This window comes from Theropithecus gelada, chromosome 13 (genome assembly GCF_003255815.1).
Source record: "Theropithecus gelada isolate Dixy chromosome 13, Tgel_1.0, whole genome shotgun sequence".
NCBI classification, from domain to species: Eukaryota; Metazoa; Chordata; class Mammalia; order Primates; family Cercopithecidae; genus Theropithecus; species Theropithecus gelada.
This window is the reverse complement of record NC_037681.1, coordinates 81400099-81420647: the sequence shown is the minus strand read 5'-3', so window position 1 is coordinate 81420647 and position 20549 is coordinate 81400099. Positions and strand designations below refer to the sequence as shown.

Here is a 20549-nt window from a genome sequence, read left to right as displayed (position 1 = left end):
AGAATCACTTGAACCCAGGAGGCGGACGTTGCAGTGAGCCGAGATTATGCCACTACACTCCAGTCTGGGTGACAGAGGGAGACTCCTTCTCAAAAAAAAAAAAAAGAAAAAAAGAAAAAAAAAAGGCCCGGAGAGGTGGCTAAGGCCTATAATCCCAGCACTTTGGGAGGCTGAGGTGGGCAGATCACCTGAGGTCAGGAGCTCGAGACCAGCCTGACTAACATGGCAAAACTGAGATTGCGACACTGCACTCCAGCCTGGACAACCGAGACTCTGTCTCAGAAAAAAAAAAGATATAATAATTTTGAAAATCAAGCAAGAAAGTACTTTATAAATGGTAAAGCACCATATAAATAAGTTACTATCACCACACAGTAGGTAGAAAACTTGAAATAGAAGTCTTACCACTCTAGATGGTTTTCTTCTGTTGATGCGCTGGCAGTCAATACTATATAATGTCTGAAGAATTTTCAGCAACAATCAGAAAAAAAAGCCAGAAAAATTGTTACAGCCTGCTTTTTAATCATCCCCTTTTCTCCCTCCCTCTCATTGAACAAATGAGCTAATAAAGGCACACAGTTTATGAAAATTAAATGTGCTCTGATTTTCACAAAATTAATTCTAGGTCCCACAAGTAAAAAACAATTCACTTTAAAAAGTCACTAATACTGGATTAGATACTACTAGAATAAAGAAACACTCTTATCTCTTAGGATTTTTGTTCATCTATTCTGTCTTGCTTAAGAAATAAAAGAGCTGTCACCTACCATATATTAACTATGTTTAACATTCTTCTTTAAAAAAAAAAAAATCACATACATACAAAATACAAAATTTCACATACCTATACTTTTGAAAGAAATTTGGTGGCTCAAGTAGTTTGGACCAATCTGATTTGCCTTGGAGAATTTCATCTGTGACTGCAAGACCTAAATTAAAAAAAAAAAAAAAAAAAAGGATTTTGAAAAGGGACCAGCTCTTAAATCACCCTACTACTGCAAAATCTCAAACTCCACCACACCAAATTATTATTATTTTTTTTCTTTTTTTGAGACAGAGTCTCACTCTGTCACCCAGGCTGGAGTGTGGTGGCTCTATCTTGGCTCACTGCAACCTCTACCTCCCATGTTCAAGCGATTCTCCTGCCTCAGCCTCCTGAGTAGCTGGAATTACAGGTGCCCACCACCATGTCGGCTAATTTTCGTATTTTTAGTAGAGACAGGGTTTCACCATGTCGGCTAGGCTGGTCTTAAACTCCTGACCTCGGGTGATCTGCTCGCCTCAGCCTCCCAAAGTGCTGGGATTATAGGCGTGAGCCACCATGCCCGGCCCACCCAATTCTTGAGTAACAAAATATAAACATATATTATGTTGTTTCTTAGAACACAAAAAATTAGGTTCAACCAGATTGGGCTGGCTCCATTTTTGGCCTTAATATTATCATATACTTTTGAAAACTCATTACTAAAACACAAAATAACCATACTTGAAAGAGTTTCTAATTTAGAAAGAATAGGTATAACTCTAACTGTCAATCCATAGCTGCAACAGAAAATAAAAACTGTCAACCTAAAACTTGTGGGAATATGTAAAGGGCAACAGGGCCACATGTTTACCTTGTTTAAATTCTTCTACCATTACTGTTCGAGTTGATGTGGACACATTATACGTAGAATTCTGTTGTGGGTAGGCAGGGGTGATTATGGGCATGAGATGATACCTATCTGATGGATTTACCTGTGAAATTAGAAGCAGAATAACTGATCTATTCTCCTATTTCAGTTGTCCTCACTTCATTTCCCCAAAAGTCTGAAGAATATGAAATATAAATTTAATACTACATTTCCTCAAGTTTAAGAAGTACATTTTCCCTCCCCAACTACATTTATTTTTGAAGTTGGATATGTCTGATAGTCAAAGTCAAAGGAAATACTGCAGAAGTGTATTTTTCCTCAGAAAAGCTGTTAAATTGATGTGCATCTTATAAACAATGATCTCTTATAATCAAGGAAATACAGTATTATAACTACAAAAGCATTATCTGGTTTCATGGTTCTCAATCCTTTTTCACCACCCACTCAATGGATGACTTCCCCTTGGTTACCTAGAGGAATGAGCACTCACTCTAAAAGCAAATTAAAATGCAAGATATGTGAGAATTATGCTATCTTGGAACAATGAATCTGCTTTAAATTGTATCTCAAAGTAAATCTTTTATTATACTTTAGTACTTTATTATTAGTAACCAATTACTTTTTTTTCTGAGACGAAGTCTTAACTCACCCAGGCTGGAGTGCAGTGGCACAATCTTGGCTCACTGCAACCTCTGCCTCTGGGGTTCAGGCGATTCTCGTGCCTCAGCCTCCAGAGTAGCTGGGACTACAGGTGTGCACCACCATGCCCGGCTAATATTTTGTGTTTTCAGTAGAGAGGGGGTTTCACCACGTTGGCCAGGCTGGTCTCGAACTCCTGATCTCAGGTGACCCACCCACCTGGGCCTCCCAAAATGCTGGGATTACAGGCGTGAACCATTGCGCCCAGCCAAGTAACCAATTATTTTTGAGACAGTTTTTCCACAATGGATTATGACACTGCCCTTGAGACACCCACTCATCTTACATGGGCGATTTTTAATGACATAACATTTGGATCAGCATCAGTGATCCAAATCATCTGCACAAAAAACAAAAAACAAAACAAAACAAAACAAAAACCACAGCAGAAGGAGCAAGAGGACAATAGTCATACAGAAGATAAGAACAGAGACAAGAGGAACTATCTTTAACTAGACTGTAATTTAGAGAAATGTCCTTTTCCTTAAAAGGTTTACAGAAACTCCATAATAAATCACATACCCGAGGATCCCAGACAGGCAAATTCAAATTGCTTTCTTCTGGTTGCTTCAGCAGCACAGGATTTGGCCATTCCCTGACATGAATAAGGCAAATTAACTTACACATGATCTCACTTCAGGTACCACATGAAACCTCATAATTATTAGATTGTTCTAACCTTCTAGAGCGAATGTTCTGGGTATTTGGTATTAAGGGGGAAAAAAAGGCCGAGCGTGGTGGCTCACACCTGTAATCCCAGCACTGTGGGAAGCTGAGGCAGGGAGATCACTTGAGCTCAGGAGTTTGAGACCACCCTGGGCATCATGGAGAAACCCTGTCTCTACTAAAAATCCAAAAATTAGCCATGCCTACCGGCACATGCTTATAGTCCCAGCTTCTCACGAGGCTGAGGTGGGAGGATCACTTGAACCCAGGAGGCAGAGGCTGCAGTGAGCTGAGATGCATGCACTCTAGCCTGGGCAACGGAGTGAGACCCTGTCTCAATTAAAAAAAAAAAAAAAAGAAGAAGAAATGGGCTAAGGAAGAAGGTAAGAAGGTATACAAAGGAAAGGCTGCTCATTTTAATGCAGTGTTCTTTGAAAGGGTAAACATTACTTTTCATTAACTGTAACTAATTTGCACCTGAATCTTTCACTTCCTTCTCATTTGCTTTCATGGATTTAATTCTGATAATTCAGTAACAGCAACGGCTAACATTTACTGAAAATACTAATAAATCAATGTGATTATCATCTCTGTTTTACAAATGAGGAAAGCTTAAACAACCTCTACATAACTAGTAATTTGCAAAGCCAAACTTATTTTAACTGCTCTCCCTAGTTAAGGGCCCACATTTACAAATCCCTGAAGAAGGTGACAACTGGATGTCCCATCATTGCCTCAAATTTGATGTTTTATATTTTTACCTTTACAAAGGAATGTAAAACAACAGAAAAGGTCTATGTATAGTTCTTATATGTCCAAACAAACTTACATATAGGTAGAGGTTAGTAAACAGTCAAAGAACACATATAAATACTTACCACTTGGAAAAAACTAAAAAGAACTTATGAACTAAAGTAGATGCTGCTGCATTTGGATACAATTGGCAAGTTCTTGCAACTAGCATTGCCCAGGAGACACCACCAAGGAATCCTAGCATGTTGGAATAAATACCACGTCCTAGAAAATCAACATATTTGCTAATTACTATTAGGACCTACTATCTGTGACATTCTTTTTATTTTTTCTGCTCTTTACAAGGTGAATGAATATCCGTGACATTCAACAAGGTAACTGTATTCATAAGACGGTTGGTTGGAAATTTTCCCCTATAAACAAAACATTAAAACTGATAAGCAGACCTTCACATAAGGCCTATAGTCTAATTAGTAAACCATAAGTTGCTAATCTTATCCTCCTTACTTTCCCTTCTAATATAGACACCTCCGTTCTTTGCCTCAGTTCCAACTGCTCAAGTGGGCTCCACTGATATTACATTGAAATTCCCCATTTTTCAGTATTTATGATTGAGAGAAAAATGAAAGGAAGGAGACATGTGAAGAGACAATGGGGAAGAATGACTATTTAATTAATAATCACATTCATGGGTATTTTAAAATCAAGTGTAAAGCTGAAGACTTCAGTATTTCACAGAATTTGGATACCTCTCCATAAAGTAGAATACACCACTGATATTACTCATTTCTATGATTTTTTTTTCTTAAGAGATGGCCTCTCACTCTGTCACCCAGACTGAACTGGCACAATCATAACTCACTGTAGCCTCAAACTCCCGGGCTCAACTGATCCTCCACCTCAGCCTCTCGAGCAGCTATAACTACAGGGGTGCACCACCATGGCTGTCATGACCGATTCTCATATAGCTATCTGTATTACGTCCCGCCAAGCGAGCAAAAGAAGAACACCTACAAAATACCAATTTCAGACATGGTAAACATGAAAAATATGCATCTAATGGACAAAACATGGCATTTAATCTTTAAGGAAGGGCAAATTGTTCATGTTATCCCGTTAGTGCAAATTTTAACTATACAAGACACTTGAGCCCAAGGACAAATTCTTCTTGCTTAATATCTTGTTAGACCTGCACTGTCCAATATGGTAGCCACAAGCCATGTGTTGCTATTTTTTAACTTGTAACAGCTTTATTGAGATGTAATTCACGTAACATAAGATTCGTCCATTTAAAGTACACAATTCAATGGTTTTTAGTATAGAGTTGTGCAATCATCAACATGATCAATTCTAGAATGTTTTCAGCACCCCAAAAAGAAACTTTTAACTGTCATACTCAGCCAGGCACTGTGGCTCACACCTGTAATCCCATTACTTTGGGAGGCCAAGGCAGGACTGGTTGAGCTCAGGAGCTTGAGACTAGCCTAGGTAACATAGCAACACCCCGTCTCTGCTTAAAAAAAAAAAAAATTAGCCAGGCGTGGTAGCTCACGCCTGTAATCCCAGCACTTTGGGAGGCCAAGGTGGGCGGATCACGAGGTCAGGAGACCAAGACCATCCTGGCTAACACAGTGAAACCCGCCTCTACTAAAAATACAAAAAATTAGCCGGGCATGGTGGCGGGCGCCTGTAGTCCTAGCTACTCGGGAGGCTGAGGCAGGAGAATGGCATGAACCCGGGAGGTGGAGCTTGCAATGAGCCAAGATCGTGCCACTGCACTCCAGCCTGGGCAACAGAGCAGGACTCTGTCTCAAAAAAAAAAAAAAAACAAAAACAAAAATAAAAGCAAACAAACAAAAAAATTCGCTGGGCATGGTGGCATATGCCTGTAGTCCCAGCTACTCAGGAGGCTACAGTGGAAGTATTGCTTGGGCCCAGCAGGTCGAGGCTGTGGTAAGCTATGATTACACCACTGCATTCTGGCCTATGAGACAGAGTAAGTCCCTGTCTAAAAAAATAAAATGAAATAAAACAAATATAAAGGCATACCTCGTTTTATTGTGTTTTGCTTTATTACACTTCACAGATACTGAGTTTTTTACAAATTGAAGGGTTGCGGCAACCCTGAGTTGAGCAAATCTGTAAGCAACATTTTTCTAACAGCATAAGCTCTCACTTCATGTCTCTGTGTCACATTTTAGTAATTCTCACAATATTTCAAACTTTTTCATTATTATTATATCTGTTATGGTGACTTGTGATCAGTGATCGTTGATGTTACTATTGTAATTGTTTTGGGGCACCACAGACTGAGCCCATATAAGACGGTGAACTTAGTTGGTTAATGTGTATGTTCTGAATGCTCCACCAACTGGTCATTACCCATCTCTCTCCCTCTCCTCAGGTCTCCCTATTCCTTGAGACACAATACTTAAATTAGGCCAATTAAGAACCCTTAACGGCCTCTAAGTGTTCAAGTAAGAGTCACATGTCTCTCACTTTAAATCAAAAGCTAGAAAAGATTAAGCTCAGTGAAAAACACATTTTGAAAGCTATGATAGTCTGAAAGCTATGCTCCTTGTGCCAATCAGTTAACCAAGTTGTGAATGCCAAGGAAAAGTTACTGACAGAAATGACAAGTCCTACTCTCCAGTGAATACAGGAACGACAAAAAAGTAAAACTGCCTTATTGCTGATAGAAAAAATTTTTTTGTTGTTGAGACGGAGTCTTGCTGTCGCCCAGGCTGGAGTGCAGTGGTGCGATCTCAGCTCACCACAACCTCCACCTCCCAGGTTCAAGTGATTCTCCTGCCTCAGCTTCCTGAGTAGCTGGGATTACAGGCGCACGCCACCACGCCCAGCTAAATTTTGTATTTTTAGTAGAGATGGGGTTTCACTATGTTGGTCAGCCTGATCTCGAACTCCTGACCTCATGATCCGCTTGCTCTGGCCTCCCAAAGTGCTGGGATTACAGGTGTGAGCCACTCCACCCGGCTGCTAATAGAAAATTTTAATAGTCTGGATGAAAGATAAACAAGACACAAAGTTTCCTTAGGCCAAAGTCTAATCCAGAGCAAAGTCCTAACCTCTCTTCAATTGTATGAAGGCTGAGAGAGGTGAGGAAGGTGCACAAGAAAAGTCTGAAGCTAGTAAAGATTGGTTCATAAGGTTTAAGGAAAGAAGCCATCTCCACAACATAAAAGTGCAACAAGTGCTGAGGCAGAAGCTGCGGGAAGTTATTCAGAAGATCTAGCTAAAATCATTGATGAAGGTGGCTACACTAAACAACAAATTATCAATGTAGATGAAACAGCCTTATACTGGAAGAAGATGCCATCTAGGACTTTCACAGCTAGAGAGGAGAAGCTTGGTTTCAAAGCTTCAAAGGGTAGGTGATTCTCTTGTTAGATGACAGCACAGCTGTTTACATCATGGTTTAATGAGTATTTTAAAGCCCATTGGTGAGATCTACTGCTCAGAAAAAAAAAAGATTCCTTTCTAAGTAAGACTGCTCTTTGACAATGCACCTAGTCACGCAAGAGCTCTAGTGGACATATACTAGGAGATTAAAGTTATTTTCATATCTGCTAATACAGCATCTATTCTGTAGCCCATGGATCAAGGAGTTATCTTCTTGTTTTACCATTTAAGAAACACATTTTGGAGCCGGGCTTGATGGCTCACGCCTGTAATCCCAGCACTTTGGGAGGCCGAGGCCAGCAGATCACAAGGTCAGGAGTTCCAGCCCAGCCTGACAAACATGGTGACATCCCACCTCTACTAAAAATACAAAAAATTACCGAGGTATGGTGGTGCGTGCCTGTAGTCACAGCTACTTGGGAGGCTGAGGCAGAAGAATCACTTGAACCCAGGAGGTGGAGGTTGCTGTGAGCTGAGATTGCACCACTGCACTTCAGCCTGGGCGACAGAGCGAGACTCCGTCTCAAAAAAAAAAAAAAAGACTACAGTATAATGTAAATGTAACTTTTATATACACTGGGAAACAAAACAAAAAAATTGTAATTTGCTTTACTGCAGTTGTCTGGAACCAAACCTGCAATATCTCAGAGGTGTGCTTAAATAATAATACAGAATGTGCTATGCTAGCTCAGTGGTAAGCAAAGGGATTTTTATGAACCTAAATATATGAACTATATATATACACACACATATATAAAAACTAGTAACAGTTCCAGGCTTTATTAGAAAAGTGTTATAAGGTAAAAACAAGTGAAAGTTATCACTGTGGGCTCTTCACTTAATGAACACCTACTACAGTAAAAACCAGACTCTGCGGGTGGGAATACAAAGATATATAAGATGGTGCTACCCACAGGGAGGGTGTCAGTCTTCAACTTCTGAATTATTCTGACTGCCTGACTGAACCTAAGACGAAAAATCAGGGGCTTTTAGTTTTTACCCAAGTTAGGAAGAGGTACACTACTTTTCAAAACACCATAACCATTGTACCCGAAAAACAAATAGCTACTCCAGAGTTTATTGGCCCTCAACCTCCAACAGTATCATTAGATTCAAAGTTTCTATATGTGCTTCTATCACTGGCAAGAGAAAATTAGAATTTTATAATGCAAACATAGAAGACTAGGGATACTTACGTTTTGCCCATAATTTGACAGCTCTTAGTGTGAGTCTAAAAGTTTCTTTATTTGGCACTAAATGCAAAATTTCATCAGTAACTCTACATCCTGAAAAAGACAAAGCATTCATTTTTCAATATGCAGCAAATAGTTAATTCAAATGCCCTCCTAACTTCCAGACTCTCGAATACTAAAAATATGAAAGATAATAAAACATCAGGGTTAGGCCGGGCGCGGTGGCTCAAGCCTGTAATCCCAGCACTTTGGGAGGCCGAGGCGGGTGGATCACGAGGTCAGGAGATCGAGACTATCCTGGCTAACATGGTGAAACCCCGTCTCTACTAAAAATACAAAAAACTAGCCGGGCGTGGTGGCGGGCGCCTGTAGTCTCAGCTACTTGGGAGGCTGAGGCGGGAGAATGGCGTGAACCCGGGAGGCGGAGCTTGCAGTGAGCCGAGATCACGCCACTGCACTCCAGCCTGGGAGACACAGCGAGACTCCGTCTCAAAAAAAAAAAAAAAAAAAAAAATCAGGGTTTATTTTATGTATATGAAATTTAGCACTTAGGAGAAATCAGTTTGTTTTAGGATAATTAAAAAAGACATGGGTAATGCAATCCAAAATGTGATGTGTCTGAGTATTTTTTAGTTTTCTTCCATATTTGACTGTTAATCAAATACCTCCCAATTACAACACTGTAATTACTTCAATGTAAACCTTTTCCACAAATACTGTAATTTACTGTTACAATCTGGAAATACACCAAAGTCCAATAGTGATTTGGTTAAACAAAAGACACTATAAAACAGTGGTTCTCAATCCCAGCCCTTTGGGAGGCCGAGGTGGGTGGATCACCTGAGGTCAGGAGCTCGACACCAGTCTGGCCAAAATGGTGAAACCCTGTATGTTTCACCAAAATGGTGAAACATACAAAAATTAGCTGGGTGTGGTGGTGGACATCTATAATCCCAGCTACTCAAAGGGCTGAGGCAGGAGAATCGCTTGAACCCAGGAGGCGGTGGTTGTAGTGAGCCGAGATTGCGCCACTGCACTCCAGCCTTGGCAACAGAGTGAGACTCCGTCTCAAAAAAAAAACAAAAAAACAAAAAACAATGGTTCTCAAAGTATGGTCTGGGTACCCCTAGGAATCTGTGAGGTCAAACTTTTTTTATAATAATACTAAGGCTTTCTTTGCTTTTTTCACCGTGTTAACATTTGCACTGATGGTGCAAAAGAAACGGTGGATAAAACTGCAGGTACCTTTGCAGTCAATCAAGATGGGGCAACAAACTGTACTAGCAGAAAAAAAAATCTTCACTACCAAACATTTGCAGTTAAAAATAAAGGTGGGGAAAGAACACGTGAGACTGTGTGAGTTGTAAGCTGAACCACCTGCTTTTTTCAAGGAACACCAGTTTTACCTGAAAAAGTAACTGGCAGATGAACTATAGTTATTCAGTGAGGTATTTCTTTTAAAAAGAACAAAAGGAACCCCCCCCCGTTCAAGTAAAATGACAAAATTTGTTGCCAACAATAAAATTTAACCTTTCAAGTCAAACATGAATTTTAGACAACTTTTATCTGTTACTATGAACTTGACACCTTTCCATACTTTTCTGTTGAGACTGGTGGTGATATTAATGAATGCTAGTTTTTTTTTTCACATTTTATAGTGAAATGTGTATTAACATTTGGAAGATCCAAGTAACTTTGTGACCCAATATTTTCCAAATGACCAAGGCATGATAGTACAGAATCATGCATGAATAAAGGGACACTCAAAGAACAAGACAGATGAGTGGATTGTTATGTAACAGAATACAAAAAGTCTGATATGATTTTAGACTCCATACTCTAACCTTTAAGAAACTATCATTTTTATTCAGCAACAGAACAGAATATGGATGAACCTCACAAACATGCCAAATGAAAGAACCCTTATGCAAAAGACCACATAGGATTCTTTTTATATGAAATGTCTTTAAGAGGCAAATCTACAAAGAAAGCAAGCACATTAGTGGTTGCCTGGGACTGGGGACTGGAAGGGGAAATGACTGCAAATGTGTATAAAGCATCTTTCGAGAGTGATAAAATATTCTAACATTGGATTGTAGTGTACTAAAGACCAGTGAAGGCCAGGTGAGGTGGTTCACATCTGTAATTCCAGCACTTTGGGAGGCCGAGGTGGGCGGATCACCTGATATCAAGAGTCAGAGGCCAGTGTGACCTACATGGAGAAACCCTGTCTCTAATAAAAATACAAAAAAATCAGCCGGGCGTGGTGGCACATGGCTGTAATCTCAGCTACTCAGGAGGCTGAGGCAGGAGAATCGCTTGAACCCAGGAGGCGGAGGTTGCAGTGAGCTGAGATCGCGCCATCGCACTTCAGCCTGGGCAACAGTGTGAGACTCCGTCTCCAAAAAAAAAAAAAACGAAAGAAAAAAAAAAAGACCAGTGAGGTGCACACCTGAAAAGGATAAATTTAACGGTATGTAATTATACCTCAATAAAACTGTTAAAAAGAAAAAAAAGTCACTGGTCAAGAAGAACATCTATAATTATCTGAAAAGGCTATGAAAACACTCCTCCCTTTTCCAATTAATTTTTTTTTTTTTTTGAGGCGGAGTCTTCACTCTGTCGCCCAGGCTGGAGTGCAGTGGCGTGATCTCGGCTCACTGCAAGCTCCGCCTCCCGGGTCCGCGCCATTCTCCTGCCTCAGCCTCCCAAGTAGCTGGGACTACAGGCGCCCGCCACCGCGCCCGGCTAATTTTTTGTGTTTTAGTAGAGACGGGGTTTCACCGTGTTAGCCAGGATGGTCTCGATCTGCTGACCTCGTGATCCGCCCGCCTCGGCCTCCCAAAGTGCAGGGATTACAGGCGTGAGCCACCGCGCCCGGCCCCTTTTCCAATTAAGAGGACAGATTTTTTTCTTTCTTTTTTGAGATGGAGACTCGCTCTGTCACCCTGGCTGGAGTGTGGTGGCAAGATCTTAGCTCACTGTAACCTCTGCCGTCTGGGTTCAAGCGATATTCCTGCCTCCGTCTCCCAAGTAGCTGGGATTGCAGGCAAGCACCACCTCGCTTGGCTAATTTTTTATTTTTAATAGAAACGGGGTTTGCCATGTTGTACAGGCTGGTCTCAAACTCCTGACCTCAGGTGATCCGCCTGCCTCGGCCTCCCAAAGTGCTGGCATTAGACGCATAAGCCACCGCACCCGGCCTCTTTTTTTTTTTTTTTCTAGACAGGGTCTCGCTCTGTCACCTAGGCTAGAGTGCAGTGGTGTAATCACGGCTCACTGCAGCCTCCACCTCCTGAGCTCAGGTGATCCTCCCACCTCAGCCTCCTGAGTAGCTGGAACTACAGGCGAGTGCCACTACATCCAACTAAATTTTTTGTATTTTTTATAGGGATGGGGTTTCAACATGTTATCCCAGCTGGTCTGGAACTCCCGGGCTCAAGTAATCCATTCACCTTGGCCTCCCAAAGTGCTGGTATTATAGGCGAGAGCCACCACGCCCAGCCAGATTTTCTTCTTATATGTTAACCAAAACAAAATATTACAATTGACTGTAGACACAAGTAAGAATCTAGCTGTCTTCTATCAGGTCAAATATTAAAGAGATTTGCAAAATGCAAAAAAAAAAAAAAAAGTCATTCTTCACACACAAGTTTATATTAATTTAAAATGGGTTTATTATTTATAAATGACTAAGTATTTTTTAAATTTCTCAGTTTTTATTTCTAACATGGTAAATATTGAAAGATATAACCCACATAAACAAAAGTTTTTTGGGGTCCTCCATAAATCTTAAGAGTGTAAAGAAGTCTTGAGACCAGTAAGTTTGAGAACCACTACTCTATATATACACAGTCTTTCAAATAAATTCGTGGTTTTTGGGATTCTTAAATGTGGTCACATTATCTGTATAAACAAAATTACATTTTAAACTGAGTCCAATCTCCAAAATTGAATTATTAGTCAATTCTGCAAAAATGTATCTAATTGTTTTGAAGCAGGTATCTGAGATTTCTTTTTAGAAGCTTACCATTTAAGCTGCGAATACACCTTATATCAAGGCTTCTCAGGCGAGAGTCGTCTCTTAGATCTAAATTATCTGATATGGTTTGTATTGCCAGTCTTGCAAAGACTAGATCAATCTTTGGAAAGATGCGAAAAAAGAGAAAAAAATTACATTTTCTCCTTTCAATCCATCCTCTCCCATCCCACCATAAAAATGTGAAAACCTCTGATTATTAGTTTGGGAAGTTCTACCAAAGCTTCAATAGGCCTACATAGGCAATCTCACATGGGAAAATAACTGTAAAGTTTTGTTAAGGTAATTAAACTTTCGAATTAATGAAAGCATTTAAATTTTAGCATATATGCCAAGCATTAAAAAAAAAAAAAATCAAAGCCTTATGAGCAAATTTCTAGATAAAGATAGAAGATCCAACACACATTTACATTCGCTCCCTCTTGAAACCTCACTAAAATACCAGGAAAATTTAATTTAGTTTTTTTGTTTAGTATTATTTTTACTTTAAATGCAAAATTCACTAGGACAAAGAACAGAAAGTGACAACAGCAAAAGCTATGAAAGCTGGAAAGCAGATGGACAAGTGGTAACAGACCCAGTAGACCTAAGAAAGCAGGTAAAAATGTTGTATCTAGGAAATAAGGTCAGGAGGCTGTAAATAAATACAGACATAAATAAAAAGGCACATTTAAAGAATAAAATAGTATTCTTAGAAATTAAAAATATGGGCTGGGCCCAGTGGCTCACACCTGTAATCCTACCATTTTGGGAGGCTGAGGTGGGTGGATCACGAGGTCAGGAGATTGAGACCATCCTGGCTAACATGGTGAAACCCCATTTCTACTAAAAATACAAAAAATTAAGCCAGGTGTGGTGGTGTGTGCCTGGAATCCCAGCCACTCAGGAGGCTGAGGTGGAAGGATCACTTGAACTCAGGTGCTCAAAGGTGCAGTGAGTTATGATTGCGTCACTATACTCCAGCCTGGGCCACAGAGTTAGACCCCATCTCTTTATTTAAAAAAAAAAAAAAAAAAAAAGAGATTTGATTTTTAAAAATATGCACTTATGTTAAGCCTGTTTTCAGAAAACAAACTTACGAGTTAAACAGTTCAATTGTAAAGTCACAAAAATATTAAACACTTACTTCAATACCATCAAATTCAAATTTTATAACAGGTACAAAGGCATCTTCTACAGCCTACAAAAAAGGAAAACAATTATAACATATAGGTGTAATCCCTTCTTTATCCTTCCTAACTACCAATAATGTGAATATCTTTGCTCCCAATTTGTATTTTAACTCAACAAAGTGAAAATGCTTTTGGTCTTACATTTCACGTATTTCTACTTTGTGACCTGTATTATGTAAGAAACACAAAATGCTTATAATGGTATCTGATTTATTATCCCTCTAAAAATATTCCTCAGAACTGGAAAGCAAAACTGCTATCGTCTGCAGCCATAAAAAAGAATGAGTTCATGTCCTTTGTAGGGACATGGATGAAACTGGAAGCCATCATTCTCAGCAAACATAGGAACAGAAAACCAAACACTGCATGTTCTCACTCATAAGTGAGAGTTGAACAATAAGAACACATGGACATAGGGAGAGGAACGTCACACACTGGGGCCTGTCCGGGGGTGGGGAACAAGGGGAGGGAGAACATTAGGACAAATACCTAATGCATGCAGGGCTTAAAACCTAGATGACAGGGCCGGGCGCGGTGGCTCAAGCCTGTAATCCCAGCACTTTGGGAGGCCGAGACGGGCGGATCACGAGGTCAGAAGATCGAGACCATCCTGGCTAACACGGTGAAACCCCGTCTCTACGAAAAAATACAAAAAAACTAGCCGGGCGAAGTGGCGGGCGCCTGTGGTCCCAGCTACTTGGGAGGCTGAGGCAGGAGAATGGCGTGAACCCGGGAGGCGGAGCTTGCAGTGAGCTGAGATCCGGCCACCGCACTCCAGCCTGGGCGACAGAGCCAGACTCAGTCTCAAAAAAAAAAAAAAAACCTAGATGACAGGTTGATGGGTACAGCAAACCACCGTGGCACAAGTATACCTATGTAACAAACCTGCACGTTCTGCATATGTATCTTAGAACTTAAAGTAAAATTAAAAAACAAACAAACAAAAAAACAAAAAGCTGCTATTATCTGGGTACTTATAATTTCTTGAGTCTAAACTGAAAACTGATTATTTAGAAAGGCTACTAGGGTTAGAAATTTTAAAATAATGAGAGCTCATGATTTATATATTAAAAATTTAATTAATACAGTTGAGATTAGTAGAAATAATGGTTTTCTGAGTCTTCCTTAACTCCCCAACCTAATAAATTCTTAACTTCCTTGTCTAAAAACATTCCCAGACTCCCCAAATATCACAGATTCTTTGACCTTCACCTTATTCTAGTACTTCAGAATGCATTAACACTGTTTTGTTTATTTAGTTCACATAACCCCCTCTTCAATAAACAATGTCAGGTTTACTACTGTATCTGTAAGACTAATGACAGCATCTAACAAATTACTGGTGCTGAAATTTTATTTGCTGAATGAATGGCTAGATATACACATATAAAGAGTTACTAACTGAACTTTATACATAATAGCACTCATCATTTGATATGTATCAATCATTATTGGCTATTACAGTAAATGGTTTATGTAAATATCTCATCAATACTCAAAAACCTTATAAAAAAGTTATTACCACATCTCCATTTTACAGATTGGGAAACAGGCTCAGAGGATTAGGTTACCTGACCAAGATCTAGGAGCTATTATGTAGTAGATTCTAGATGCCAACCCAAGTCTGTATAACTCTAAGGCCCATGTTCTTAATCATCATTTAATCATCACGTATTAAAGTTACTCTTATTAAATATCTCCTAATAGTAACTTAGGAGGTATTTCAATAGTCTTAAGCCCTAGCTTTTATAGATATTTGTTACTACTCTAAATTCAAAATATTAAATGCCAGAGGATACTTACTCTTAAGTTTCTAATGCCATCTTGATGTTTCAATTTTTCAAAAAAAGACTGAAAAAAATCAGATCTCTCCACGTGTCTTGGAGCTACACAAAGTGCATCAATGTCAGCTCCTGTAAATTAAAGTAGTTCTTAAGAAGAATATATTATGTGTTATATTTTTTGTTAAAGTACACTCAAACATATGCACAGAAGAAAGTATGGAAGCTAGGTACAAGAAAATGTTAACAATGATTAGCTGTAAGTAGTGAAATAATGGGAACTTTGTTCTCCTGTATTTTCTAATTATGAACAAGAGTTTGTCATTGAATGTTCTTAGCACTAGAACACAGAAAAGCAGTTACCTTTGGTGTGTACTCCAAGCCTATAGGATCCAAATGTGAAAATTTTACCACCAACAGTAGCCACAACAGAAGGTGGGAGGTTCTAAAATAAAATTAAGTAGAAGATATTCAATTATTCAAATTATTTAGCATAAAAGTCACCTCAACGTTGGCTGCGCGTGGTGGCTCACACCTGTAATCCCAGCACTTTGGGAGGTTGAGGCCAGCAGATCACCTGAGGTCAGGAGTTTGAGACCAGCCTGGCCAACATGGCAAAACCCCTTCTCTACTAGAAATACAAAAGTTAGCTGGGCCTGGTGGTGGGCGCCTGTAATCCTAGCTACTTGGTAGGCTGAGGCAGGAGAATCACTTGAACCTGGGAAGTGGAGGTTGCAGTGAGCTGAGATGGTGCCATTGTACTCCAGCCTGGGGAACAAGAGCGAAACTCCACCTCAAAAATTAAAAAAAAAAAAAATCACCATAATGTCTACTGGCCTTTATTGAGCAAATGATCAGACTTGTCAACTTTGTCAAGATTAGACTTGTAAAAGTACTTCACAGATCCTCTGACTGTGATTTGAAGTAGTAAGGGTATTACCAGAGGGAAGACAAAACAAATTCACCCCCACTACACATGCATACATCTCTATCTGAAGAAAAGCTTTTCTTTTTAATCACTTGACCATACATGTCCCCTCCAATTGCCTGTCTTTTGCTTCATCACTCTTTTGGTAGTCACCAAGGAACTCTCACCAAACTAACGTGCTTTCAGCTCTCTAAAACATAATACTCTTGGCCAATCCATATCCCCTTTAGTTTTTGTGACAGGTATGTTTAATTTCTTGATTCTAGCTCTATAACCTTTCTGTAAGAACGGGGTCATTCCTGACATGATCTCCTTATGAGAGCTATTCCAACAAGCTTAATTAACATTTCTTGGATTATAACGTAATTAAAATGCTACCTTTTGGCTGGGCATGGTCATGTCTGCAATCCCAGCACTTTGGGAGACTGAGGCAAGAGGACCACTTGTGTCCAGTTCAAGACCAGCCTGGGCAACACAATGAGACTCCATCTCTACAAAAAATAAAAAATTAGCTGGGCATGGTGGTGTGTGCCTCTAGTCCAGCTACTCGGGAGGTTGTGATGGGAGGACTGCTTGAGCCCAGGAGGTTGAGCCTCAGCAAGAGTGAAATCCTACCTCAAAAAAAAAAAAAAAGAAAAGAAAAAAAGCTAATTTTCGCCTCTCTTCAGAGCCAATTCCAAAAGCCCATCAGATATTCACTCAAGTATCCTGATCCACTTCAATATCCAGCCTCAAGCAAGCAAAAAAAATTATTCCAATGCTAACAGATATTGCTTCTGAGTTCTCTATTTTTGTTCCTCATTTTCCTCACTGCCCAAACCTTTTCCTTCTTCTTGGCTTACCAATTCTTAGCTTATATCCCTCAACTTTGTGGCCTCCTTTCTATTCAACGAATACTCCCCTAATTCTAGGCTATTTATTGGCATCCTAAACTACCCTCTAATTAATCTTCCTTTTCTCTTTCACTATCTTGTATAAAATTCACTGGCTGATGTTCTTAAATTACTCTATTAAATATAGCTGTTCTACTCAAAAGTTGCCAATGCCTTCTTCTCTAACTACTGAGGTAAGGATCCTTGGGCCTGTTGTTGAAAATCTCCACATGTTCCTAGGGATCCTTCTTGCCTTCTTATCTTCCTTTCTGAAGCTCCAACTACCAACCAACCAACCAACCAACCAACCAACCAACATGGTTACAGAATCCAGCCTCTTTTCCACTGCATTTGCCATTGTCCCTGCCTCAAGTGCTTGCCCATCCTCTCTGGGCATCTTTTGTTTTTTGGTTTTTTTTTTAAAAAAAACAGATGGAGATGGGGTCTCACTGTGTTGCCCAGGCTGAAGTAAGCACAGCAGTGTGATCTTAGCTCACCTCAGCCTCAAACTACTGAGGCACAAAATATTCCTCCTGCCTTGGCTTCCAGAGTATCTGAGACTACAGGCATGTACCACCGCGCCTGGATAATTTTTAAATAATTTTTGTAAAGATGGGGTCTTGCTTTGTTGCCCAGGCTGGTCTCAAGTTCCTGTTTTTAAGCAATCCCCCTGTGTCGGCCTCCCAAAGTGTTGAGATCACGGGCATGAGCCACAATGTCCAGCTTCTGGTTATCAGTATCATCCACTTTTGGAAGTTCACTTCAAGTTCCACCTCTTCCATGAAGCCTTCCCTGGTTATCCTTACTCCCTAACAAGCTTTTTTTTTTCCTCTGTGCTCTCTGCCCTTAAAATTCTTAAATTCTTTTTTGCTATATTTACTGACTTTTTTGGTATGTAAAATCATATTTAATCTTTAATATTTAAATTTCTCAAAGTTAAGAACTTTGTCTACTACTTCTCTGTATTTTCTCACAATGCCCAGTACAAGTTCTGAAGAATAGTATGTGCTGATTAACTTCACCTTGAATAAAAGTATCTATATAATAGGATATTATGCTTAACGCCTCTGTGTAATGAATATTAACGTTCAGAGTATCACAAATAATTTTATAGCTAAAAAGAAGTCAGTAAATTTATTAATCAGATATTTTAAAGAGACAGAGTCTCATTATGCTGCCAGGCTGGCCTTGAACTCTTGGGCTCAAGATCTTCCTGCTTCAGCCTCCTGAGTAGCTGGGACTACAGGCATGCACCACTATGCCCAGGAATCTATAAATTTATTCATAATTAACATGAATGAAATGGACAGAGAAGCCAGGACCTTAAAAAAATCTTTTAGTTCACATTTCTACTTTGAGAAGTCTGATTCTTGGATGATTTATGAGAAAGTGATACACTAAATCACAGTTTGCCATGGCCATAGTATCTAACTAAACTTATTTGATCTGGAGTTCTATACTATTTAAAGTTTAAATATCCCAATTGTGTATGGATTCAAATCATCTTTGATTGAACCCAAATCCTTCAGTTACTTTCCAAAGTAAAACATACATAAAGAGAATTATAGGCTGTGAGTGGTGGCTCTTGCCTGCAATCCTAACACTGCGGGAGGCTGAGGTGGAAGGTTCACTTGAGCTCAAGAGTTCAAGATCAGCCTGGACAACACAGTGAGACCTCATGACTTTTTTTTTTAATTTGAAAAAGAAGAGAGAATTATAGGTTGGGCATGGTTGCGACTCACGCCTGTAATCTCAACACTTTGGGAAGCCAAGGCAGGAGGATCACTTGAGTACAAGAGTTTGAGGCCAACCTGGGCGACATGGCAAGACCCCATCTCTACAAAAAAAAAAAAAAGTAGCTGGGCATCAGGATGTGTACCTGTAGTCTCTGCTACTTGGGGGGCTTGGGTGGGAGGATTGCTTGAGCCCAGGAGTTTGAGGCTGTAGTGAGCCATGATTATGCATGCCACTGCACTACGGCTTGGGAGACAGAGATCCTTCCCGCATTCCCCCACACGAAAGAGACAATTATAATTCACATAGAAAAATGACCTCATCTACTCAATGGAAGATGTTAACTTATTTTTTTTTTTTTAATTACTTGTGACTAGAATTTCACCTGCTCAGAATTTGACTCATTCAATAACTTCAACTATTGATAACCCTGTTGAGTTCAGAAATGAGGCAGACGGCCTTTTGGCAACAAAAGTAAACAGCATAAAGACCATGTTAAACTCAATGACTATAGTCTTTAGGAGACTCAACTTTATTCTGAGCCCACTGTTTAAAGCTGTAAAAGAAAAATTCTAGACCAGGTGTGGTGGCTCACGCTTATAATCCTAGCACTTTGGGAGGCCAAGGCGGGTGGATTGCTTGAACTCAGGAGTTTGAGATCAGCCTGGCCAACATGGCAAAACCCTGTCTCTAACAAAAATACAAAAATTATCCAGGCATGGTGGCGCATGCCTGTGGTCCCAACTATGTGGGAGGACTGCTGGAGCCTGGGAGGCGGAGGTTGCAGTGAGCTGAGATTGCGCCACTGTATTCCAGCCTGGGTGATGGAGTGAGACTCCCATCTCCAAAAAAAAAAAAAAAAAAAAAATTCTGCAGGTGTTTACCTAATTTCTAAATCCGTGCAGATTAAGGGACAGAAAGGGACTTTACAGGTAGACACACTGACAACTGTGAGACGTTACCTTTCAACTGACTGCTGTTAGGGCAAAGATGGGAAAACTATGAAAATCAAAAACCTTAAAATGTAACAGTATTGTCTACCTAGTGATGAGGCAAATGGTATCACCCAGTTGAACATTCTCTCTCTCATTCTGGTACAGCCAGTAAAATAATCTTCACAGTGGTGATTCTCAGACAACAATAAAAATTCAATTGTGAGGCTGGGCACGGTGGCTCCTGCCTGTAAGTCAAGAGCTGAGGTGAGATCGTGCCACTGCACTACAGCCTGGGCGACACAGCGAGACTCTGCTTCCAAAAAAAATAATAATAATAAATGAAATTTAGGCTGGGCACGGTGGCTCACGCCTGTAATCCCAGCACTGTGGGAAGCTGAGGCAGGCGGATCACTTTGGGAGGCCGAAGAGAACGGATCACTTGAGGTCAGGAGTTCGAGACCAGCCTGGCCAACATGGTGAAACCCCATCTCTACTAAAAATACAAAAATTAGCTGATGGCATGGTGGCATGCACCTGTAATCCCAGCTACTCGGGAGGCTGAGGCAAGTGAACTGTTTGAACCCAGGGGCAGAGGCTGCAGTGAGCCAAGATTATGCCACTGCACTGCAGCCTGGGCAACAGAGACAGACCATGTCTCAAAAACAAAACCAAGGCCAGGTGTGCTGGCTCACACCTGTAATCCCAGCACTTTGGGAGGCTGAG

General features: G+C 40.2%; 1 protein-coding gene across 1 annotated transcript in view; it reads right to left on the bottom strand.

The window, feature by feature from the left end:
• The window catches only part of PAPOLG (poly(A) polymerase gamma), a 43633-nt gene that overhangs the window by 15035 nt on the left and 8049 nt on the right, over window positions 1–20549 (bottom strand). The window contains exons 4-13 of the mRNA XM_025354801.1: window positions 15721–15802; window positions 15380–15489; window positions 13531–13584; window positions 12396–12507; window positions 8369–8458; window positions 3878–4016; window positions 2856–2928; window positions 1617–1737; window positions 845–929; window positions 406–459 (exon numbers count right to left, since the gene is read on the bottom strand). Of these exons, the coding sequence (XP_025210586.1) occupies window positions 406–459; window positions 845–929; window positions 1617–1737; window positions 2856–2928; window positions 3878–4016; window positions 8369–8458; window positions 12396–12507; window positions 13531–13584; window positions 15380–15489; window positions 15721–15802 (920 nt within the window). The remainder of the gene's footprint in view (window positions 1–405; window positions 460–844; window positions 930–1616; window positions 1738–2855; window positions 2929–3877; window positions 4017–8368; window positions 8459–12395; window positions 12508–13530; window positions 13585–15379; window positions 15490–15720; window positions 15803–20549) is intronic.